Source organism: Solea solea, chromosome 14, assembly GCF_958295425.1.
Source record: "Solea solea chromosome 14, fSolSol10.1, whole genome shotgun sequence".
In the NCBI taxonomy this organism is placed as follows: Eukaryota; Metazoa; Chordata; class Actinopteri; order Pleuronectiformes; family Soleidae; genus Solea; species Solea solea.
In genome coordinates, this window is record NC_081147.1 from 18,184,666 (window position 1) to 18,211,045 (window position 26,380).

At 42.0% G+C, this 26,380-nt stretch overlaps 1 protein-coding gene across 5 annotated transcripts in view; it reads left to right on the forward strand.

Moving 5' to 3' along the window:
* Positions 1-26,380, forward strand: part of mid2 (midline 2) — a 130,809-nt gene that overhangs the window by 84,270 nt on the left and 20,159 nt on the right. For 4 of the 5 annotated variants that reach the window (XM_058649838.1, XM_058649840.1, XM_058649836.1 and 1 more), the window contains exons 3-8: positions 5,628-5,693; positions 7,021-7,116; positions 16,326-16,433; positions 22,276-22,424; positions 23,819-23,946; positions 24,488-24,631. In XM_058649838.1, the coding sequence (XP_058505821.1) occupies positions 5,628-5,693; positions 7,021-7,116; positions 16,326-16,433; positions 22,276-22,424; positions 23,819-23,946; positions 24,488-24,631 (691 nt within the window). The remainder of the gene's footprint in view (positions 1-5,627; positions 5,694-7,020; positions 7,117-16,325; positions 16,434-22,275; positions 22,425-23,818; positions 23,947-24,487; positions 24,632-26,380) is intronic. The other variant, XM_058649841.1, reaches the window with a different exon arrangement.

Genomic DNA, 26,380 nt, shown 5'->3' on the forward strand with positions numbered 1-26,380 from the left:
TCTCTGTCCCACTCTTTCTTTCTGTTGACTGCCTGGTTTTTCATGCAGTTGTTCAGCAAACAGTTCTAACCCTAACCCTCTGTATACCCGCTAATTTATATATTAAAACCTATTTAAAAAAAGAAATGAAGTGAAGCTCATAATGCTGTAAGCTGCCACTTGGAGCTGCTGAGGTTCCAGGTTGATGCCAAGGACAGGTGATTAATAATAACCCAGGGAAACCCGACCTAATGAGCTGGACTGTGTTAATTACACTCACGTGTGGCCTCCTGTATTTTCAGAACAGCACAAAAAATGAAAGTGCAAATTTTAGTGAGGAAGACTTCATCTGAGCGTGCGTCTCTCAAACGCATAGTTCTGTTGTGCACTGTAAAAATATCGAGCTAGCCAAAGAAAAAAAAAAAACGTAGAAAATCTGCGCTTCCAGTTTCACAGAGAGTTTAAAGATAAAGGTCAGCTACATGATATCATGCAGCAGAGGTCCGGTGCATTGCCGAAGGACACGTCTGGGAAGATGTTTATTGACCGGAAAGAATGAACCTGGGTTGTGTGGTCAGAAGGCAGCCCCCCTATTGAGTTGATCCTTCAATCACGTCCTACATTTTAAGGTATTAAATAAAGATACTGTAACCTCTCAGTGCCCTAAAAGTATTTCCCAACATTTTGGAAATTCACTTATACCTGCAGTGGTAGCAGAGTAGATTGATTTCAGTCTGCACCATTTTAAATGGTGAAGAAATCAGGTGTATCGTATTAATATACACATACTATAGACAACCCTACTATAACCCATTTAGACATAACTGTTGTGATCAGTACAGAGCAACTTTAGGGCTTTTACCTAAATATTGATGTTTTATTCAGAGCTACATTGATACTCAATGAGAGCTGTACTCTGCATCCTCTATCTCCACAGAGCACCGAGGCAGAGCTGCACTAATTCTAATGTCTTTAGTCAGGCGTCACAGTGGTCGGCTACAGCTTGAATCTTGAGGAGAGCACTACTTCATACCTCACGCACAGCGATCAGCATCTACTGTGGATGAGGTTAGACATGGATAACAAGGAGTTGTTATGAGCTGCACAGCACGCAGCTCGGTTGATGAAGCTATTTTGATCCACTTATACCTGCTGGTCAATAATATACTGTTCAGTTAGGTCCCCGTATAGGCTGAAAGTGCTTCATGAATCAATGAACTGACAAGGATCGCATACATATGCGCACACTGAGCTCAAATAAGAATTGGAAAAGTCTCCAACAGATAAGGCAAAGTTATAGAACGTGTTACACACCAGTCAGATGTCATTCCAAACGTAAGACGTTGGTCAAAGTCCAGGTTCAAGTCATTCCATATCTGACAAGCCAGTGATTTATGTTGTAAATTACATTTTCCATAAGAATCCTGAGCGATAGATTCAGAAAATACGTCTTTGGCTTAAAGTCTGCAGAATATCCAAGGGATTGCTGGCATCAAACTAACATTTTACTCTTTCATAATTGCTGCTATAATTCAAAATTAAACTTTGTTTAAGATATTGATCAATATGTTCGATGTCCTGAGTTTAGATGTTGATCATACTGAGGAGCAGCAAAGCTACATGGAGATACAGTTTTCCTTTCTCACTATTAATCCATGAAATTGAATTGCACTGTTCCAACAAAAATCCTTTGTGCGCCGATTGAAATGAAAGAGAAAGGTTCTTTAAGCCTCTTCAACCACATTCACTGCTTTCTGCTAACCCCACTTCATCTCAGTCCCGGCTCTCTGTAAATCCACTGCGTTAAGTTCTCATCTTTTTACTTTCAAATATCACACGATCCTCCGACTGTACTGTAATCTCAATTTAAATTATCTCCCGAAGTTTTGGGAAATTACCCGGAATATGGCCTTCATGTTTCATGTAGCATCTTTAGTCATTCTGTTCATAGCCTTAACAAATAAACAAATAATCGTTAAGTTAAAATCAAATACATGCCTATATGGGATATTCAAATTCCAGCTTCATCGCTGCTGCAGTAGTCATGACAATTCATGATACCGTTTCAAACCTACAGAGAAATCCCTTGATCCTAATCCTTGTGTGGCTAAAAACTTGAAATACTGTTGGATTTGTGTCCACTTAAAATTACTTTTTTTTCTCTCCTTATAATTAGCCTTGCGATAAAAGGCAGTCGGGATTTGTGAGGCAAAGAGTCCAAAGAGAGGTTGACTGGCACAGTGATACTTGCCCTTTTCTTCCCTCCCCCACTTTCGAGCTTTCCCTCTTTTGCCTCTTCTTGGCAACTTAATTTAAATTTTCCCTGAAGACGTATAAATGAAAGTAAGCACCTTCTAACTGTCTCCTTCCATCCATTTATTGCAGCGCTCCTACTTCTCACAGATCCCCCCCGACTATTCACACAATTGTTTATAGCTTGAAGGTCGCGGGGGTACTAGCATCTACTAGCATCATATTTAGAGCTTCAGAGAAACACTGTGAAACGTTAACACCTCCTTGTATGACGTTCTACATGCGCTGTATTTGAATGTGTCTATTTTATCGACTTTTTTTTGCTCCGAGTCACCCAGTGAAGTTTATATAAATAAGAGATACAAAACAAGTGTTAGCGTTAGCTTAAACATCTCTATTGGTGCCGTTAATTGGGCACCAGCCAGGGGGATTATGATTCTGACACAAGCGCGACTCCCCCTTTGTGATACTCCACCACAGTTAGACCATTGGTCTCAAGAGTTCTGCCCTATGGAACATTATCCTCAAACAAAGAACCCGTTTCCCAGAAGGCTTGTGTTACTGACACGTCCACACTCTGAAAAGCCTTGCGTTCACAACAGCTGTAAACCGAGCTTTCCTCTATTCTATTGCTTTTCCTCAAGTTTAATCTCTTCCTCTTTTTTCCCTCGCTTTCATTTTAGACTCTTTGTTTCACTTGTGCAAAAAGAAAAAGTTTTTCAAGTTGGGTACTTAGCCTGAGGAGATTTCCTTCCATTTTTCTTGTGGCAGCTGTTGCTTTTTTTTTTTTTTTTGTTGTCATTACATTGTTGTAACATCCCAAGCTTGGATGAAGGCAAGTGATGTGGAGTGGGCTAACGTTCTTTTAGCCTAACACTGCTTCACATTTAAGGATAGTCTTGGGATTTGTATCCTCTTCTCTTATCCTCTCACACCTCCTTTTGTTACAATCTTCAACTTTTAACCTCAGGCAAAAACGGCCTTTCATTGTTGTTCCGTTGCACAGTTGCGACGATAGCAGCCCCTGCCTTAGGTTGGGGAGTAACACAGTATACTGTAATGAGATTACTTTAATATAATTTCATATAATGCTCAGAAAACAGCTCAGTAGACACAGATTACAACATATTTAATTTGGGATGTAATTCTACACAGTTCATGGATAAGCAGTAAATTCTACTACTGTCGTTGCTGTGGTAGAGAAGCAATGGTGAGAGATTAAACTGTGAGTTGGATGCATGTTCTATAAACTCCATTTTATATGTCTCCTGTAGGAAAGAGGCATATTTGTTTTGCCTCTCCAGTTCTACTAAATATGAAATAAACAAAAAAAGTGTGTCCTCTTTTGTTTCTCAAACAAACTGGATTACATGTGAAGGACTGAAACCGGGAATCCTGCAACACAATGAAGTCATAGGAGGAGGTGGTGATCTCACCCAAGATGACGGGCTGTCAGCAGCTGCGGTTGTGACTGTGCCTAGATGAACAGAATAAGGACTGAAGTCGGACGACAAGGGGGCAGGAGGGGAGACAGAAAGTCAGGTTATTGCGAGAGAAGACATTGTGCAGAGGGAGAAAAAAAAGGTGGGGGAATGACAGAAAGACAGATAACAAGGGAAAAGAAAGCCACAGAAAAGACAGGTGAGTGAATTAGAGGGCTGCCCAGACTGGAGCTGCTCTGCCACACTGGCCCTTCTCAGCACGGGACTCGTGCCTATTTCCATCCCATCAACCCCCTCCATCTCTGTCCCACTCTGTCTGTTCCCTCTCCTGACATCTGCAGTCCAAAGCTAAATCAGTGAATGGATGATATTACCTTATGCTAATAACCTCTACCCCAGCTAGTCCCAGCACATGCCTCAAGCAACTGACATGTAATTCATCACTCATTTCTGTCTTGCTTTTATTTCCGCCTCCCTACCTTACAGCAAGTCCTCCACTGCTGCTACCTCTTCTTCTTCTTCTCCCATCTCCTTTTTTTTTCTTTCTGCTCTCATTCATTCAGTTCTATCTCCTTCCTTGGATTCTTTCTGGACCAGTAAACATACAGGGGGACTTGTGAATAAATTCCAAAAAGTACTTTAGCACTACAGGTTTGTGGGTTTTCTCCACGTTCTACCATTTCCTCCCCGCAGTCCAAAAACATGCAGATTTGGGGAGTAGGCAAATTGGAGTGTGAGGGTGGACGGTTGTTTGTCTGTCTGTGGCAACCTGTCCAAGGTGTAGCCCGCCATTCACCTGTCAGCTGGGATGGACACCAGCACCCCTGTGTCCCTCATGTGGAGGATAAAGGGGCAGAAGATGAATGAATAAATGCATGAGTAATGCTTTAATACCCCCAGTTTTATAAAATATATATAAAATAAGATGAGATAAGATGTATGTAGGCAAAATATGGGATATATATGTATACGATATTTATGTAATAGATGTACTATACGCACAACAATATCCAATATAAAATATAGTCAGTAAAAATGTCTTATTGAATACATTTACACAGGATTAGAATATGCATCGCTTGTCCCCATGTTATGATAGTTATTGCTTTCAAAGTGAATGACCTTTATTAATGTCTTATACCACCTTCACACTGTGCCTCGTCTTTCACCTTCTCTGAACCCTAACACTCTTTCTTAATCTGTGTTTTTCCTCTGCCTCCCGTCACCCTCCGTGGCTCGAGCCATCTTCAATGTTTGTTGTGTGAGTTTTAATGAGTTTGTTTGTTGACTGTTAATCTGCCTCCTCCTCCTCCTCCTCCTCCTCCTTCTCTGCCACTCTTCCCGCCTGCTGGGCCGAAACCACCGGGGTGCTAATCCAAGTCTGACCGAACCCAATCGACGCGCTGTAGGATGTTTGTGCTCGCCAGAGAAGGCGATACAAAGGCTTGTGTCTTATAGACCTTATATACCAATGCAAGCATTAGCAGAAGATATAATATGTAAAGGCATAGGCTTTGCAGATACACCAGCTGAGGAACACACTGGCACAAACCAACACATGCATGTATGTAAGAGGACAGAGGAGTTTGTTTCACCGCTGTCCCATGGGAGACAGCTGTGTTCTGATGTATTAATCATCGTCGTCTCCAGCTCGCTAATTAATGACCCATCTGTCCCCTTTCACTGATGTTCCACTACAAACTCCGTCCCACACACACACACACATGATTCCAGGAGCACCAGTTTCAGAGACAGATATTAACAGGCCAGTGGGCCACACTGTCTCATCTGCATTCAAGGAACTGTGCGAGACCATGAGTGTTTGTGGCAACTTAATCAGTGAGGAGTTCTCCCCTTTAGATTTTAGGTGGCAGACACTGTGTGTGTGTGTGTGTGTGTGTGTGTGTGTGTGTTTATGTGAGCACTGATGTGGGTGTGTGTGTGTGTTTGTAGGCTTATCAGGTGAGCCCGGGCAGAGTGTCAGATGCGGTAATGGAGGCTTCAAAGACAAGTGCTGCGGTGAGTTCCCTGGCTGCTTTTACCAACTATCACCCCCCGCCCCCCCCTACTCACAACTCCTCCCCTGTCCCTGCTGCTGGGTCGCAGACAGACAGACAGACAGGCACATATGTAGACTCCTGCAAGGACAAGGAAGGAATGCAGCAGGGAGGGACATCAGCAGAGAGAAATAATTAAATGGGTGCAAAGTCAAACAGACAACAGGCTGACAGAGTAAATCAGGCTGAGGGACGGGCAGAGGAGACGGAGGAAAGCGTGGCTGACAGACAGGACAGACAGAAGTCAGTGCTGTGGCCAGGTGCTTGTCCAGAACACCTCCCTTTCACTTGCATGAGTGGAGCCACTTCAAACACCCACCGCTTGTCTGCAGTTTTGTTTTGATGTTGTCGTCGCAGCTGTGGTTATTGTTGTCGTGATGCCCCTCATCATCCTCATCATCATCATCGCCGCCATCGTTGATTTGCTTCCTTTGAACGTCCGTTCTATTTCTGCTGTCTGCTTGTTTACATTTCCATCATTTGTACGGGTGTATATGATTTGGATGAGTTTATGTTGTGCGTCTTTTATTTTGCATTTTGACACCCCAGGCATGGTAATTGAGTGTTAGATCGTTACAGTTGAACACGGAGGGCGATTAGTTTTATTTAATCATATGTCGCTTTGTGGCTTTCAAGTAAAGTATGGCAATATTAGGTGTAGTTACATTGTAAAGGACCCTTTATACCAACATATTATCAAATAAAACTAATATACAAGCAGCTGTAGTGGGTGAAAAGCAATTAAGTATATTGTAAGAATCATTTGTTGAAGCTCCCCAACCCTGCATTAGTTTTTTACCCAGAATAGTGCAGCCTGTTAGCTTCTTAAAACAGTCAGTCATTTATTTGTAAAGATGGAGCAGTGCGACAGTATTTAATCACAGTAATAACAAAACTGTTTTATGTCTGAGGATGAAAAGATGTTAATGAGTCGTTTAATATCATTTGATAATAGTGACATTTTGATTCAGGTTATAATTATGTTCAGATTTTAATATATTTCTTACATGATGTACCGGTTTTCACTTGTATGAACTCAAACCAGCACATCTTTTATATTCATTTGATGAAAGCCTAAATGTTCATGCAGATGTCACCTGAGCACATTTATACGTTTATCAATTCAAATCATTTCACAATCAGGGTTTGGACGAGTGAATCCTCCACTTACACTATTAAGTATGGCGATGATGCCTCCATACCTCTCAACTGTCCTGCACTAATGTACGTCTTGTATCCCCATTTTCCTTCTCTTTCTCTCTGTACCTTCCTCCCTTTCCTCCAAACAGCAAACTCTGGAGAACAACCTGACCAACCTGGTGAAGAGGAACAGTGAACTCGAAAACCAAATGGCAAAACTTATCCAGATATGCCAGCAAGTTGAGGTCAGTGACGTGTCTTTGTGTTCGGATCTTACGTTGTTGTACAGGATGAGTGTAAACATATCTATCCATCCATCCATCCATCCATTGTATCATTTAACCAAAGTGACTATAATAGGACATAGTGGACCAACACCTCTGACTGAGGAAGTCCAGTGGAAACTACAACTAACTAGAACTCTATCTCCTCTCTTTTTTCCATTTCCCCTTTCTTCTTAGATCACTGGGGTGATCCTAACAATAAAGCCAGTACGGCTTTAATCAGCTATTGAGTAGAGGAAATATTCCGAGTGAATTTTCAGTTCTGTACAGTGGGTTTATTTGAACGATATTCCATGGAAATCTAAGAAAAAAAATAAACTGCGCTTTCAGTGTGTGTTACTTTAGATTCAGATTCCGTGCCTCTCTAAGGTCACTCTTTTAATACAATGTTGTCGTCGCCTCGTGCATCTGACTGTGTTGAGCATTATTGTTAGGGCGAAATTGCTGTTACACCTCTCCACAGATTAATTCTCATGAGCATCACCCGTACAAGAAATTTATGCTCCAGAGTCTTAACCGATAAGATTATCTGTCAAACGTCATATATCTTCGACGCGGGAGCTTTATTTGACTTGTCGCTGGCTCATAATTCTTCACAGCTCACTCGCTTCAATTTTGTGACAACGTTGGAGAAATGTTTGCACTGTGGTATCCCGGCATGAACCCGTACCTGTCTGCAGAAAAAAAATTACACCTCCGCCGGTCTTGTCACTGTTGACCTTTGGGGCTCCTGTTGTGATTTAATGGCAGCACCGTGTGAAGCTCGCCTCAGAGTGCTAATGCTCGGGCCGTTGAAGGAGGAAGTGTGTTGCTTGTGCGCGCTCAAGCAACACACTTCCTCCTTCAACTCACTATTAAAAACACCATCATTGCTCTGTCAGCGTTGATGACTTAATGGCCACCGAGGACAAATGCGCTGTAGTGCCGCCATCACTCTGTGCAGTTCATCTGTTATTAGGCACAACTCATTCGACTGCTCCGCCCATGAAACACAATTCATGCAGCCACTCACCCAGCTGATATCAAGTGATCACTGTGCGATGCATCACTTACAGACAAAACGAGAAAAAAACGTCCTCGTCGTCTTTGTTTGCGTATTCCAACAACAACAGTTGCAGCGAGTCATGACTTATTCATCAAAAGGAGCAATACTGTAGCACGCGAGGGCGCGCGTGTTTAAATGAAACTATGTCATTGCTCGGTCACGGCTATTCGCCTGTGTGGTTTAAATGTCACACGGCTAGTTTAAGTATTGACAGGAGAAACTACGGCGCGTACTGATTTAAGGTGAGTTCACATTCATGTGCAAGGGCTCTTTTTATAGATAGCTGGAGGGAAGCTGTGCCAAAGATGGAGAATTCTGAAATGTTAGTGAAATAGAGTTAGTGGGCGAGCATCAAAGGGAAGGGAAAATAAAAGGGTAAGATATGGGAGGGAGAAAGAGCGAGGCAATACGAGGGGTGGGGGCGGGGGAGAGAAAAGGGGGACATGACTGTTAGTGTAACTACCAACAATCTTTTTTGACCAAAACATACACTGGCCCAGTGGTGAAGAAAACACTCAGTAATAATGCACCACAACACAGAAAGGGAATTTTTAAAAAGAGGGGTTGTGTGCAAAGTAGGAAATCTGTGACAGGCTGTGAGCATGACCTGGATTCCGATTCGCCTTGTTTGCGTCCTACTGTATTGGTGGCAAAGACGGGATCAAAAAAGCGTGTGTGAATCTGCTTCCAGTGTGTCGGCACACATTGCAGTGATGGAGCCCCTGTTCTCCGCAGGTTCTCTTCTGAGGTTTTGTTTTCCTTCACTCTCAGAAAAGATGTTTTGATTTGACTACGTGTAGGATGTTCCTTTCTTGTTTCTCTCTCGCTCTCTCCATGTCACAATATTTGGTGTAAGGTGGTTCAATTGGTTGCTGTGCCTGATGACATCCAGAATTATGAAGCGACATGTTTTAAACCATGGAACATTCCTGAGCATTGGCAATGACTTCAGTTTGGCAACAGCATGCAGTCGTTCATCCATTCAGTGCCAGTTACTAAAACGTGTGAGGCTGTTTGGTGACCATTTCACCAAATACCACAATAGACACGGATACAGTGGCTACATTTAATTCTAGAAAATGAACTGCCAACTTACTTAACCGTGTACGTCTCAATTGCAAATACAGTATGTGGTAAACAGTTCCATTCCAAGAATTGATGTCACATTCCCTGCACATCAGTGTCTGCAGTCTCTTCATGTCACAATAATCAAAATAATAAAATCATTATTAAATGGTAGAAAATGCGAGGACTGGCTTGGTTTTCAATCAGTCATTCCGCTGCACCATCGAAACTCACCGGCTGATCATGACCACCAAAAATCAAATTCAGTGGATAGATGCTTGCTTACAGAGTGGTCTCTGTGTCTGAACCCAATCATATGGGCTCATTCTCGTTCTCACATATTGCGTTTTTCCAAGGAACATCATAGTGTATCTCCTTTCTAACCCCAGTAACTATTGAAAGTGAAGGAATTATTGTAACTGGGGTCCTGGAGAGAAACCACTAGACTAAATGTTGAGAAGGTTGCTAAAATAAATGATCCATACGGCCCAGTTCTTAGCACCCATCCGTTTGTGTACCAAGTGGTGCAGTTGTCTGATTCCCACTGAGTCAGACACACTGTTGTGTGTTGATTGGTTGCCATAGAATCGTCACTAACATCAGAGGGTAGGGTAAATCTTGCAGTCTGCAGCCTTCTGTCAAATAAAACGTGTCTTTCTTCTCGTGGAAAAACAGCCACATATCAAGAATTGAAAGCCCGCGAAATGCCGGATGTCCTTCATTGCCCATGACTTACTGTGTGTGTTCTCCGTTTTTGTGGAATGTGTTTGTGAGCTACACTTTGTTGTGCTGGTCAAAACATTAGGCTGTTTGTGTAGTTGATGCCACACCATGGTGAGCTGAATACACTGCACTTGCTTGATGGTGCCAATGGTGCCATGTTGAGCAGCTACAATAGGAAAATCACAAAAAAAGTCATCAAAAAGTTATACTAGAGTTAAAGGAATACTTCACTGATTTGCATTTAGCTTTGTATTACTAGAATAGGAGTAGTATTTTTGAAAAAGTGTGCTTGGTCCTGTTAGCTTAACTGTTAGCAAAGATGGCGGACACTGTTTACATTCTGGGAATGAGGTCCCGTCCCCCTACGAGTGGGTCTAAAAAGTGCAGAGGTTGGTTCATTCTTTTTTTTTGTTGCGTGCCCACCAGTGACACTTGGTCTGAGCCTTGAATTCCTTTTTATACCCACTCGTAGGGGACGGGACCTCATTCCCAGAATGTAAATAGTGTCCGCCATCTTTGCTAACTGTTAAGCTAACAGGACCAAGTGTCACCGGTGGGCACGTAGCAAAGAAAAGAATGAAGACATTTCGCAACTCAGGGGAAACTGAGGTTGGCAAGCACACTTTTTCAAAAATACTACCCCTAGTAATACGAAGCTAAATGCAAGTCTGTGAAGTAGTCCTTTAAATATAATCCATTATGGTCTGGAAAAAACTCTTATATTTAACCTGTTAAGACCTTGTATTCAAGCCAATCACAGTCCAGAAGAAATCATAGCCTTCTGGACCGCGATTGCCAAGTGTTATCTGAGCAGCGGCATCGCTCTCTATCTTCAATTATGTCTTCAAAACCTAAGATGTGCTTAGAACACCTCGAACACCCTAACACTTACTGTGCACTTGGGTTGCACCTGATCTCCCCACACTCTGTTTTATTGAACAGGTTCAGCACTGAGTGCTTACTTCAAGATCTCTTTCTGTACCGAGGCCTCAGCGTTATCCCTCTGTTGTAACACGGTTTGTATAAAAGCATCTGGCAAATGAGTGAAATATAAAGTTTTGAAGCAGTTAACGTTTTTTTTTTTATTTCTCATTGTCAAAGTTTGCAGCAGATTTCCAATTAATTCCCACAGATTGCCCTTTTCATTTTTACATATCTCCTTAAAAACTTTTTTTTTTGCTCTGGAGACTAAAACTGTAGTGTAGTGAGCTTTTTGGATTCATGGTTAACATCTATTTTCTCTGAATGTATCTTGCAACTTTACATTAATCAAGTCTGTTGAGCTCCGTGTATCTCATTCCCATATAGCTGATCACTCAAGTGCTCGATCAGGTGACCCTCCTGAAACAGACGGTGTCGTGATGAAGGGAATTTGCTCTAAGCTTTTTAAGAAGTGTGTGTTTGTGTGTGTGTGAGAGAGAGAGAGAACTGAGTAAAAGAAAAAGATTCACGGCAAATAGAGGTAGTTTTAATGCTCAGACAGAATGTCTTCTGATTAAACACTGAGCTGTGAGTCATTAGCCAGTCTGGGCTTATGTACACTATTGTTGATCCCACTGTGTGCAGAATAGGCACGAAATTGGCTTCAATGCCGTGTAATCCTATGTATCAGGTCTCATCTCGTCTGTCTTTATCCTTCTGTTGGAGCATCAGTAAGACTTACTGGTACATTGATGTGTTGTTTGTCTTTGCCTTATTTTTTAAAGCCTTTGCAGTTACACTTTTAGCTGTATACAGAGCTGTCACTGCCGTGAGATGAATGACAGCGCACAGTGAAATAAAATATTCCCTCTTTTATTACAGTAGATGCACAGTCACTTTCTGGTTTTCAATGAGCCAGCCCGACTATATCTGTTAAGCTGTCTGTCTGCAATGTAGAAATGTTCTACAGCCGGTGTCTGCAGAAGTTACCCCGAGTATTAATGACAAAATCTAGAATTTAGTGGAGGCTGTTTACAATGTTGTGTACAGATGCAGCCGTGTCCTGCTGTTACCCCTGTTATTAAAGATAATGTAAACATTTTCGAAATTATATGGGAAGTTTTATGGTGCATTCACACCAGCCCTTCTTAATCGAACCCTAGTCTCGTTCGTTTGGAGAGGTGTGAATGCGCAAGAAGCGAACTCTGGCCCGCCTAAAGATGTAGATCTCGGTTCGCTTCTAGTGAAACAAATGTGGGGCACCGTGGGTAAACACAACCAAAACACACACTCGTGTAGAACGATAGCTGGGAGAAAAGGCTGAGCCCATTGTTGCAGCGTATATGTGTCGTAGGTTTGCATATAATGCAGAGCCACCTCAGGCGAGGAGGGGAATGCGTTATTCAAAAGGTTTGCTTTGTTTCACTAAAGTGCAAAAGTGCTAAAGCAAACTCGGACCGGCTGAATGTTGCAACCCCCCAAATGAACCAAGTCTAGTGGATTATTAGGTGTGAAAACAACCCTAATCATTAGTGTAAGGACAAGAAGTTGTAAATGATGCTCTATGCATATAGTCAGTTGTTCTTAAAGCAGTTGGTCTTTTGATTTGTATCTTTTATGTTATCCATCCATCCCTCCAACCCGTCCTGTACCGCTTTATCCTCCACATGAGTGTCGCGGAGGGCGCTGCGCCAATCTCATCTGACATTGGGCGATAGGCGGGGTCACGCCCTGGACAGGTCACCAGTCCTTCACAGGGGCCACCCATATAGAGTCAAACAACCATCCACTCTCACACACACACCAATTATGTTATATTTGCTAAGATGTTGGCAGATGGGCAGATGCTCTGTAGGGGTGAGGAAAACATACATTTTTAAGATGCAGACACGGATTATTCTGCATGGATGCAGTGACAGCACATAGTCCCTGCTCCCTGCGGGTGGTGCGAGGCAGTCAGTCAGACGTGTGTGTAATGAAGTGTGGCTGTGCTGTGGGAGAATGGGTTAAATATTCAACTCATCTTGCTGGCTTATATTAAGTCACTGTGTGGTTCGTCCAATGTTTACCCAGCAGTCTTGTGGAAAAACGACCCAAATTGGGTTATTTTTAACCCAGTATTTTCTGTGTGATATTGTGTTTACTGCTATAACAGGCCTGTACAAGTGTATCTATAAACACAAAAATCTCAAACTCAAATCTATTATCACTAGTGTCATTATCTACAAATATATTCACAGTTATTATGTGTAAAACATGACAAACATAAAGTGAACAAAAAAAAAAAGAAATAACTGTGCACTAAGCATTTTAAGGCTCAAAGAAACACAATATCAGGATATGGGGCCAGTGTTATGGTTTAGATTTAAAGTAATTTCCAATTATTACCACTTTTTGACATAAAACCCTTGATGAATGCCTCACACTCGCATTGTCTTCTACTTCACTGCGTCCATAAAGCCATTCTTCTCTGTTTTAGAGCCATGTGCCGTGCGGGGGTCATAAATTTGCAGGAAATGTCCCAGCAACTCTGGACAATATCAGAGATAAATCTAGCACCCTTTCGCATCTTCTGAGGACATAATCTGGGCCACGCTGGTGATGGAGGGGGAGGGCCAGTAGTGAAAAACAGACAGCGAGGGGGCCTGTCAGACAGAGAATATAAAGAATGGAGGAACAAATAACGGGAAGAAGGAGACAAGGAGAGGCTGATGGAATGGAATGAGCGCACAAATGAAATTAGATGTGGTGATTTTGTGTGAACAAGGGGTTAACATCTGCTCTGACCCTCTACCTTTTGGGAATGACGGCCATGTTGGGAGCCAGATTGTACAATATTCTTTTTTTTTATTATTATTATTATTGTCTGTCTTTGTTGTCTAAATTCGTTAATGCAGTCGTCCACAGTTTGTCACTGATGGCTGTGTCTAACCCCTTGGGAAATATGGCAGAAGAGAATAGCTCGATATCAGTCAGGATGTGTCTAATGTGAATGATTCTTTCTGTGTTCATCACCATGTAACAAATAATCAAAGAGCGTCAGTGTAGGGCTGCAATTAACAATTCATTTCATAATTGAGCACTTGTTTGGTCCATGAAGTCAATAAAACATTGATCAATGTTTCCCAAACCTCAAAATGATAATGTTCTCACATGTCTTATTTTATCCACAAACGGACATGAATCAGTTTTGAATGATTTCTTTGTTACATGGAGAAAAGAATATAGTCAGAGCGCTTGTGTTAATTATGAGAAAGAACACCCAAACCGATCAAATCAATTATGAAAACACTTGACGATTGATTAAATAATTGCAGCCCTGCTTCAGTGGAAGAAAATCTCACAAAACTTCCATTTATTCTAGCATTCAGGTATCTTGCTTTGGAATAATTCATTTGGACGTTTAAACCATTCTGATGCAGCGATCTTTACGTGAAGACGAGCAAATATCTCCTAAAGGACTGTGTAAATGGTGTGCAGCCTTTAACGGTCATAGACCATATTGGGCTTTTTAAAACATATTTGCCATAGTTTTGTATGAACATCTCTATTATGTTTTTACATCACTGTTAAAGGGAGTCTGAACAGTGCGTGTCAATAAAACACAGGTTAGAAATGATACTAATAAAATTGTACATGTATAACGTCGTTTTTGCATTATTAACACTGAACAGAGCATTGCAGCATCATGAGAACTCACCCTCGCACTCTTCAGTCCACTTATCTGTAGTTAACGTCGTTAGAGATGATAACAGTGATGAATCACTGACAACAGTAGTGAGTAAGTGGGTGTGTGGGTGGTGCATGGTGACTGTCACCTGTGGCCACATGAAAACACAGTAAGAATAGATACTGTATGTGACCAGGGTTTGTCTTCTTCTTCAGAAATGTGGACATAGGATCCACACAAACCGTTTCCCCCCCATCATCCGCTCCGATGACTCTTTCCCCGGTGGTGGAAATTCCTGAAAGTAGAAAGTGTCGCCGTGGTTGTTCCTCACATGCTCCACCGACGATAGGCCGTCAATCTAACGTGGAGCTGGCACCGTGATTCCAGTGCACCTGCGGAGGAGTCTGATGAATCGTGAGCGGCGCAGTAGGCGACGGAGTTTGTGTGGCAGGGTAGTCGATAACAACATCAGAAGCTCGTGGAAAAAAGAAGAATTAGGTCATTTTTGTGTGTGTGTGTGTGTGAGCTTGAACGAGGAGGAGAGCGCGGTTGTAATTCACATTGATCCCGGACATCTGCGTTTATCCTGCTTAATTACTAACCTGCAGTCATTAGACGGCGCTACGCGGAATGAAGTGTGTGTTGGATTGCGTGCGTGTGTGTGCGTGAATAATGGGGCTTAAGTGGATTGGCGAGTTGTAATGAGCTTTGTGGAGTGATGAGTGGAACTCGGAGTAAGTACGATAATAGACTGCGGCGTGACAGCAACGTCCCAGCCCAGAGATAATGTATGTGAGAGGAATCATTCAAGTCCCTCTCTACATACGTATATTATATGGATAAATGTAAAGAACGAAAATGCATATGGTGGTATTGGAATTTGATATTTATATTTATAAAAATTTATTTTTAAGTTAACAATTGATAAGGCTATTTAAATAGCCCAATAAATGCTCTTAATATTATGTAGATGATAAAATGTGGATTACATGTATGTCGTTTATTTGTCTCGTGCAAACCTCATTTTGGAATTTGCAGCGTGAACGCAGTCAAACTAAAATCTGCAAGGGTTTTTTTCCACATGATGACAGAAAAGTCGTCCTTTTAAAAGCTATTGACTTGTTTATTAAAAGGGAATTCAAGCAGACAAACTGTGCCTGTGAACTGTGGCTTTTCCATTAAATGTGACAATGAAACAGTAATCAGTGTCCTCAAAGTAATATTTCAAATGTCCTTCTTAAAAAACATTACTTCCTATTGAAGCTTTATTTTTTTCTCTTTTTTTTCAAAACTTTCAATTAAATTCCAATAGCTTTTTTAGGTTCAATTATAATTGTATTATGTAGTTGGCAGACCTGATATTCACGGTTCAAACTGGCAATTATGCAAACCTCTCTAATGTTTAGTAACATCCACCGACGCGCGCGAACGTGGAGCTGGCTGCTCATTCCGCGTTATGTTGAGACAACGGACCGATGATGAAGTTGCCTTGGCAACTTTGGTCCTAAAATAATCACAGAATCTCATAAATTGGCACATTGGACGCACATCTGAGTGTGTCTCTCTTTTGGAGCCTGACACCTGCTTTCATCGTCTCATATTATGATCATTCAGGCGTTACATTTATGTACAAGGATAAGTAGTGCCAGTGTAACATCCCATGATGAATGATGAAAAATGTTGTTTGAAAGCCAAGGGTTTCTTTGATTTAACCGTTCACATGTGCATCTGCTTCTCTCTCTGCAGGTGAACACAGCCATGCATGAAGCTAAGCTGGTGGAGGAGTGTGATGAGCTCGTGGAGATCATTCGCCAGAGAAAGCAGGTCATCGCTGTGAAGATCAAAGAGTCAAAGGTAAAGTGTTCCCCCACTTTCTGCACTTTCTGGTCTCGCTTGAGATTTCAGATGTCTGTGGCGCTGTGAAGTGGCGTACTTCCTGATGAACAAATCAGCGCTCATCACTTCACATTCTTCACCGTGCTTGGACACAGTTATCAACTTTCTTTAGCAGCCTGCCGTTTGGAGCTGAGCAATAACAATAAATTGGCTTTTCAGTTTTTATGCCTTCGCACTGGTGATGAGCGGTGGCCAGAGGCATTGATGGACATTTATTTGGATGTCCATCTGTCTCTCTGTCCCATACTCTTGGCACAGACGTTATCACTGGACTGACAGATTATTAACTAATGTTAACGGAAGATTTAAATTAAGGTTTAAGATCACTGATGTATTGTTATGATATATTTGGATCATCGTTACCTCCTCATGCATAGGCTTGGACCAGTTTCAAGATTTCCAAACTATGGAAGAATGCTGATATTAAATCTGACTTTATTTTTCTCAGAATGTAAAAGAAAAATTGGAAAACAGCCTGATTTCTGAGATTAAAGTCAAAAAATATTAAAATTCTGACTTTAATCTCAGACGTCAGGCTGTTTCCCTTTTTCTCAAATTAGCCCCAAGTCCTCCTCCATACAAAACAGCCACAACTTGTGTCTCTTGCTGGAAGTGGTGTTAACTCCTGTCTATATATATATATATATATATATATATATATATATATATATATATATATATATATTTATATATATATATGTGTGTGTGTGTGTACCCATAGACCAAAACAATAAGCGACGAGTGGCTAAATGGCTCCATAAAGACACAGAGTTGAAGGATAACTGTCTGTGGCTTTTACAAGCCAATTTGACAACGCACATTTATCTAATTTATTGTCCGTAATAAACCATATTGATTAATGCAGTTTCAGGTTTATAACAGAGATGTGGGCTTTTTTTTTTTATCGCATTCACATTTCATTGTTTCATTAATAATACATGAGTTCAAACTGCATGCAGCCACGCTGCCAAACACATATTTAGGAAACGCAGCTCGGGCCTCACAGCGGTCGAGTCCACCGGTCGGGAAAGCAGTGATTTTGTACAAGAGAGTGAATGTGAGCTGAATGTGAGCTGGACTGCCATGGACACATTATGTTTGTCCAGGTGTCTCATGTTTCTTTGGGGTTTTTTTTGGTGTGGAGAGAATCTGAGATAGAGATAGATAGAGTCCACTTGCATGTGCGTGCATGCACGGTTTGTCCCTCGCGAGTGCCTACAGTTTTGAGCAGAGGCAACTCCAAATCTCAGCCTCCCCGAGGTGAAGTTTCAAGCGATTGTGGAGGAAGCTCTGAGGCAGCAAAAGAGCTTTGTGGAGAGATGAAAGATTTCCAAACACTGAACACAAGGACACAAGTAGGTGTGTGGCAGGGTATGCGTGTGAGCAACACACAGAGAGAGAGAGAGAGAGAGAGAGAGAGAGAGAGAGAGAGGTAAAAAAAAAAAAGATATCTCACAGTGTGTCTGTAATGATTGCACACAAAAAAGCAAGGCTTGTTCTCCTGAGAGTGTGTGTCTGTAAAAAGGCTGTTGAGGAGAGGTTAGTGGAGTGAGAATGCAGGAGATGGAGGACAGAGTTTGGAGAGGAGAGGTCATTTGGAGCTTTTAAACAAACTACTAATGGTGCTGGGAGGAGGGGGGGGTTTGTGATTGAGGACGGTGTCTGATGTGAAAGTGCTGAGAAGTGACAGTGCAACAATAAAACTGGATTATGTAGACACGAGCAGACGGTGAACAGACGTGTGCAAGGTGCTCCCATTCTCCGTCTTACCTCCTTTTAACAAGCTTAGTTTCTCTCGTAGGAGACTCGGCAGTCACGTCTAATCTCTCCCTGCCCAAGCAAAACACACACTAACCCACACTAGCCCCATGGCTTTATGTTTGTGTGATTGTATCATCTGCCTGTCTTGTGCCCTATTTTCCTCTCCTCTCCCTTTTCAGCCGATGTCAAAAAAAGTGGTTTCTCCCATAATCCATTTTGTGTGGGTTGTTTGCTTGTTTTTTTGGTTCCCCTTCATTTTACAAGGTTATGGCTGTTAGAAATTCAAATACAGCAGCATGAGGTGTTTGTTAAAATAACTTATACAATCGAGACACACGTTTAATTGACAAGCAAGGACCCGTTTGTGACATACGACGGTATCTCGGAGGAATTAGTGTGGCACGGCACTGAAAAGCCACTGAGGGAGGAAGGTGTGGGCTTATCTCTGCCTGAGTGAAATGAAAAACACGCCGACACACAGGGTTTTTTTTACGCAATCAACAATAAAGGAACAATAATAATAATTCATGATAAATAAATGTACCATTCGTGACAACTCTCTGAAATGTCAAAGGTTATTTGTACTCCTACTGGAAACCACAATGCGGTTTACCATAATTCCGAGAGCACGTGAAGGCAGCATTCTTTTTGGAGGCTGCTTTTCACACCCAGCATCCAATATCGTCAGTCAGTAACGCAGCATTATACAACAGATAACTTACCAAAGTAAAGTAGAAACACTCTCACTGCGTGGTTAGAGAGCGCGTACTCAGGAATCCACGGGGAGCGACAGCGGCTCGGCGCTGGAGCTTTAAGGTCATGAAATTGATTCGCGAGAATGCATATAGAAACCTGTAAACTTACCAGGTCAGTCGGGATATCTTATATCTTAAATTGATTTCTGCTACAGGCTCATTTTGGTAGCATATCCATGGTGCACGTTGCCATTTTTAGATGAAGAGGTAGAAAGGGACGACAAATGAATGTGGCTCGCTGATGAAGTAGCCTCTTCAAGCCATCCTTTATTTTTTGTGATAGCACTGCATGCCATAAAAACATAACACTGGCAAAACAAGGCCTATTGTAAATGGGTTTAAAGTTGTTGTTGTTGTTGTTTTTTAAATCCTCCCTCAGCCATTTGACAAAATGACATTTTTTGGCTATACTCACAAAACTTCCTCTTCAGCCAGATGTCTGTAGACGGGTCACTTTCTCATTGAGTGAAGCCATTAGCCCGCTGACTCATTTGTAGAGAGTTGTTTCCTCCCTCGCTCTCATCTGTGGCAGCTGTACGTTCTGGCGATCTGACAGACTTTCTCCCTGGTTTATTCCTGCAGTAAAGACATCCAGAGAGTTATGAGTTTATTTTCTCTATAATTTGCAAAAAAAAAAAAAAGCAAATTGAACTGCCTGCAAAATTGCTCTCACTGCGTCAAACGTATCCAATCCATTTCTGACAAATAATACACGATAATTGCACCTGTTTCATAACTTGTGAAGTCCACTTTACGTTTTCTGTTCACTAACTTAAAAAAACAGAATAATTTAGCCAGAGAGAAGAGTTTTTCGGCCTCGTTTTATAACACCGTGGCACTTTGTTTGTAAAGCTTTGAGTAAATTGTGCAGTTTCAGCTTCAGATGACGCAGACGCAAGATCTCACCACGCAGAGAGACAAAGCGCCACAGTATCCGTTATTCTTAAAGAGAGGGAGTAATCATCTCTGCAACTGTTGTTTGAGGGATACGTTGCACAATAATAACCCAGCCATTAAACCTGGCTCGCTTCTCCTCTCTGTGCGGTCAACATCCTGCTCAAATGTCATTTATAATCGTTCACAGGGGACAGCAGATTATGACGGACTTAGCAGCAAAGACATTAATTGAAAACTCCATTAAGTTGCCAGCGTAGAGAGTGCTTTTAAGCAGAAACGACAGTAAGAACGCAAGTGCACGTTAGGTAATGTTGGGATCCTTTCAGAGGGTTTGATGACAAACCACATGTCATGTGCCCAAATTCCTCTTTTGCAAATTTCAAGCTCTGCTTCGCTGGTAGTAAAACTGACTAATCCTGTGAGGGGTCTTATAATCGTGGGTGTTCTGTTTATTCTGTGTGGTTAGAAATGTGTTGCTGAAGGTGCTGTTTTCATTCAAGGAAGCAGCTTTGCCATCTGCCAGTTAAAAGTTCATTTCATCACCATTGCTGAGGTTCAGTCTCCGTTTTGTCCCATAGCCCTCACCTTTAGCAGTCGAGAGTCCGTCTCAGAGCTCATAAGCAGCCTGGGTGATTTCAAGTGGTGACTTTCATTAAGCGAAAGTTCATTTCGGGATCAGGACATGAGCCGTCGTGAAGATGAATATATTACTTTAGATTTAAGTCGCTATAGAATGGCTTCTGTGTGCTCAGTTGGGAACTATATGACAGGACAGAAAGGGTCTAATAACTGGGTAATGTAGTGTAATACAGTCCTGTTTATGTGTGTGTATAAAGGTTCTGGAGCCCGATCTGACTCGGTAACCTTCTCTTGATGTGCACATCATGCTTGTTGGACCAAAGTCTTTTATTTACTGCTGTGACTTTAGGGCATTGTATTTCTGCAGTCGCCTGTGCGAGTACATTTGAAACACTGACAGCAAGGACATGGAGATAGATGTGACATGTTTACAAGGCTGTGATTCGGTGGTGGAGGACAATTTTGTCAATGTTTGTGTTTTGATGGAACACACACACACACAAACACACACACAGCAAGAATTTATAAGCTCTTTATTTATGAGTTGCTGTCTGTATCTTTTTTTTCTTCCCATGCTGCCATTGTATCAGTTAACAATTATGTTATTCACCTCTGCTCCTCTATTATGGAAAGCTCTCATAAGGTCAGGGAGCCAATGGGCTCATTTCACCTCTGACCACATGAGCAGGACGTGCTCCTCATTCTCTGTGTCTTCCTGTCTCAGTGTCTACATCACACTGGGTATGTGAGTGTTTGACAGCTGTCAGACACACCCAGGTTAAGAACAATTAATCTTTTTCAAATAGAAACCATGGTCCACACATTTAAACGTCTTCAAGTTCTCGTCCTTGCAAGGTTTTCAATTCAATTCAATTCATTTGCATAGGATTTATGTGTTTGTTTTTCTTCACTTTCTATTGCCAGCAATATTTCACTATTATTATGGAGTATTTTTGGCAAAGACATATTTTCTTTTAAGTGTTGCAGTCTTGTATAAAGTACCTAAAAGGGATACTTGAGTAAAAGTATCTTACCAGAAAATGACTTTAGTAGAAGTTGAAGTCACGTTTTATAATATCACTTAAAGGAATACTTCACCAATTTGCATTTAGCTTTGTATAACTAGAATAGTAAGGCTAGTATTTTTGAAAAGTTGTGCTTCCTAACCTCAGTTTCCCCTGAGTTGAGAAACCTCTTCATTCTTTTCCTTGTTACGTGTCCACGTGTGACACTTGGTCCTGTTAGCTTAACTGTTAGCAAAGATGGCGGACCCTGTTTACATTCTGTGAAGGAGGTACCGTCCCCCTACGAGGCTTAAAGTATATGACATTCACTGTACTTCAGTATCAAAAGTAATTTGATAAGCAGTTAGGATTGAGCCATGGTGGCTCAGTGGTGGGGCGAGTTGTCTTTTAACTGGAAGGCTGTGGGTTCAATTCCTGGCTCTGCTAGTCTATGTGCTCCGCTATGTGTCCTTGGGCAGGACACTGAACCCCATGTTGCAGTTAGAGGAAATGTAAGTAAATGTTGCTAGAGATATAAATAACAAAGTCAAGTACATACATGAATTTTGTACAGTAATGAAGTATTTGTATTTTGACTGAAATCATGATGTGTTTGGGTCATAACGCGTCATGTATCACATACTCCTGAGCTGTGTGTACGGTGAAGTCCATTAAAGAGAACGTAAATGGGGGTGAAAGACTGTGCGAGACTGATGTGATGTCACAACACGTCCTAAGAAGCTACGTGTGTGTGTGTGTGTGTGTGTGTGTGTGTGTGTGTGTGTGTGTGTGTGTGTGTTCCAGGTGATGAAATTGCGAAAGTTGGCTCAGCAGATTGCAAACTGTCGCCAGTGTCTGGAACGCTCCAGCGCTCTCATCACACAAGCGGAGCAGAGCCTGAAGGAGAATGATCACGCCCGCTTCCTCCAGACCGCCCGAAATGTAGCAGAAAGGTGGGCAATGTAGAGCACGCACACACACACACACACACTCTCACACACAGTGAGGAAGAAAACATAATGATGTGCTCTTTATCCTTGCAATTTGTGTAAGTTTTCTATATTATGTACTAATTATACCTATGTACATAAGGTGTGTATATTAATACATGAACATATTGTGACATGTCACAGTGTTATGCTTTATCTATGATATATGATACGATATGGAAATATTGTTTACAGTGGTTTTCTGACTGTGGATTTGTGATTTAAGCCTTTTGACTGTCAGTTTTTGCAGTACACTCTCTCTCCCCCTCCTTCCACTCCTCGCACTGGAGAATGAACATCTTATTTATACATGTGATACTTTTAGTTATTTAAAATAGACTATTTTCGGTGGGGAAAATTGCATTGAAAATTATATCACCTTGTTTATAGCATCCCAATATATCGCAAATGTATCATTTCATCACCCCCCGTATCTGTAAATGTATCGTATCGCGAGATTCTTGCCAACACGCGGCCCTAACAAGTCAAAAATAATATTACGACGAATCTAAGCCCATAAACAGGTGACAACGTCTGTTCTCTCCGACTCTGTATAATCAGATGTCTCATCTTATTTACGGCCTCGCACAAAAATGGATTTCATATGTTTGACAATTGCAAATTCATCTTTTTTAATCAAATCCCTAAAAATGAGTTCCCCTTTCTATGCGTCGCAATCTCAGAGCGAGAGGCGAGTATTGAAAGCAGCGTTATATCAAACCTCTCTAGCTCCTGTGGTCCGTGTCAAGTCACTGTTGAAAATCATCGATCAGCTGCAGTTTGGAGTTCCTCCTCCACGCTGCTGTACAGTCATACCTCCATCCTTCCTCAGCTCCTGCAGGCCAGCAGGTTTCTCCACCGGTCTCTTGCAGCGGGTGTAGCATTTCTTCTCTTGCCCATACTTTTTTTTATTTATTTATTCTTTACACACATGCCTGTGTGCTTTTATTGATTGATTCTCCTTAGCGATGAACAGAAGGGCTAGTTCCTGGTGTGTGATCTGCTGTGCACGGCTCTGTAACCCTGCAGTGACTTCAGGTTCAGGCTGCCTCCTGCCACACACTGAGGCTCAAAACAGAAGCAGGAGAAAGTTTCCACGAAGCTGTTACAGAGTCTGAGTCAGTCAGTTATTCCGTGTTAACAGAGAACACGGTTGTGTTACAGTGAAATGCTCGGAGCTTTAATCTGATATTCTTTGACATGTTTCTTCTCTCTCACCCTTTGTTGCCTCCCTTCTGACATTCTGCTCCACACATTTTTCATTTCCCTTCATTTTCTCCCCTCATTTCCCCTCACTGTGACCTCCGCTCCCTCAACTCTTTACCCCCTTCACGTGACATTTCCCTTCCTACTAAAAGGGTTGCCATGGCGACGGCGTCCTCTCAGGTACTCATCCCTGACGTCAACCTGAATGAGGCGTTTGACAACTTTGCCCTGGATTTCTCCAGAGAGAAGAAGATTTTAGAAGGACTAGATTACCTAACAGGTAGGAGTTACGTGAACTTTGTATTACTACTAAACAAATGTTTTCCCAGCCACCGGCTGATATAAACATCGTATGACCTTTTTAGAAGACGTTTCCCTGAGGAAAATTGTAAAGGTGATACATAATGTTACTTATCCAGAGATTGGGGCACAGACATTCTCCGGAGACTGTTGTTTACGTATGATGAAAGCAGCAGGACATTGTCTCTAGGGTTCAGTGCATGTCTAAAAGCAGCTTAAGAATTGCTTTAATATAAAGTCAAACGGTGGAAGGTCTTTGCACAGTAATGGTGACATGAAAAAACGGCACAAATTTGCAAATAATTCCAAGGAGAATTTCCGATGCACCTCCTCCAATTACACCAAGACCACTCGATTAAGCAAATGATTTATAAGGACTAGAAATAAAACGGAGAGGTTGCTTGGTGCAGGGGTTTAAACTTCACTACTTTGATGTGTCTGGTGTTCGAAGGCCTTCATAGTGATCGTTTCCAGTTTTGGGGTCTGATTATGATTCATGTTGTTGTGTCATACACGTACAGCTCCCAGCCCGCCGTCCATAAGAGACGAGCTGTGCACCGCCTCCCACGACACCATCACTGTTCACTGGACGTCGGAGGATGAGTTCAGTGTCACCTCCTACGAGCTGCAGTACACCATCTACACTGGTCAGACCAATTTCATCAGTAAGTCATGCACACACACACACACAGAGATCGTAAACAGTGTACCATAAATGCCCTTTTTTTTCTTAAATCACTTCACACCCATTCTTGCACAAGCACAAGGAAACACACTCGTTGACCTCCACCAAACATAAACTGGAGCACCACAGAATTTCTCTTTTTATGTCTTCAATATCTAATCAAACTGTTGGATATCGTTGGGTTTTTACTATTCCAGCGTCCAGCTCATGAGGGTGTGCTTTTAAGATTCACTCCTGGACTTAATGGGAAATATTGTGTCTGTGCCAAACAGTCAACAACACTTTGGCCAAAAAAGATCTTAGCTTTTCTTTTTTTTATGCTGTTGTAATTGTTGTCGGAGCATTTATCCCAATCCCACGAGGAGCCATGTCTATTTTTCCAATTATCGGTTGACAAAAATCACTCCGGGCAGTTTGTCATTTTTCCTCCTTGCCTGTGCTACACTGTCATTATTGATATCATCGGATGTGACTCTCTTGAAACTTCATAAATCACGCTCGAGAGCTCTAATATTCATCAACGCCATTTTCATGTTTGCCAGAAATCGGACCAACATCCACTAATCAGCTGATAAGGCTGTCACTGCGTTAAGGAAGGGAGAGAGGGGGTGAAAATCTGAGTGAATAATCATTATAAAGGAGAGGCTTTCATGTAAAGACTCATCCAAACACACACACCTGTGTCTCTGCACTCTTGTCCTCCCCTCTGAGTTCCTTTCATCATCTCTTCTCCTCCTCCTCCTCCTCGTCTGTGTAGCCTGACATTTCTCCGTCAAACCATGCAACTCAAGTGCCCCAGCCATTTGGAAACATCAGGATACATTTCAACTGTGAGACAGAGTGACTCGGATACTCAGCGGCGTGTGCTGCCACAGAGTCCTCAGAGATTCACAGGAGAAACTGGCAAAGAGAGAATCCATTTAGCTCGCCACGCCACTTGGGTTCCTAACCATAGCATTTCTCTCAAAGTTTTTCCAAGTGGCTAAATGCTCCCACTTGAGCGCTATATCTGCCTCCTCTCCTGGTCTCATCCTCAGCCTTGGCCCTCCCGTGGGGAGAGGGGAATGGGGGTCATGGTGCTTTGTGAACCCCGCCTCTGCGTGAGCATCCAAGCACAGCTGCAGGAAATAGAACCGGCAGATGAAATCATCATAATATACCACGGTGAAATGTAGGCAGTGTCAAAGAGCTAAATATGACATGTGCGTAAACACGTCGCCCACTGCAATTGTGTCGCAGAAACCCGTGGCCAAGGGGCCTTCTGTTGTTGACCCATTCGTTTTTCAGCCGACCAACATCTGAACTGCAAAGCTGTAAATAATAAGATAGAAGACAGAGTAATCACCCACGTTATACCCACACATTGTATCACCTTTTATCAGGTTCAAGATCAAGAGCAAAAAAGGAAAGCTACGAGAGAACAAGAGAGAAAGGAAAACAGAGTAGATGACTGTTGTTGTTGTTTTTGTAATGAACTGATCTACAGAGGAAATAGGAGGTGATTTCTGCTTTGTCCTTCCAGATTAATTTTCACTCGCGCTTTAGAGTCAGACAGTAATGCTGACATAAACACTATGGTTATATAACCTTAATAATTAAGGGCTACATCCTAATGGTTTAATCAATATCACAACGCCAAGAGGTAATGATGGTTGTAAATATTGTGCCACTTTTTGCTGAGTCACATGCTCAGATTGAAGTCGGGGCTATGCTTAAGCGTATACTCGAC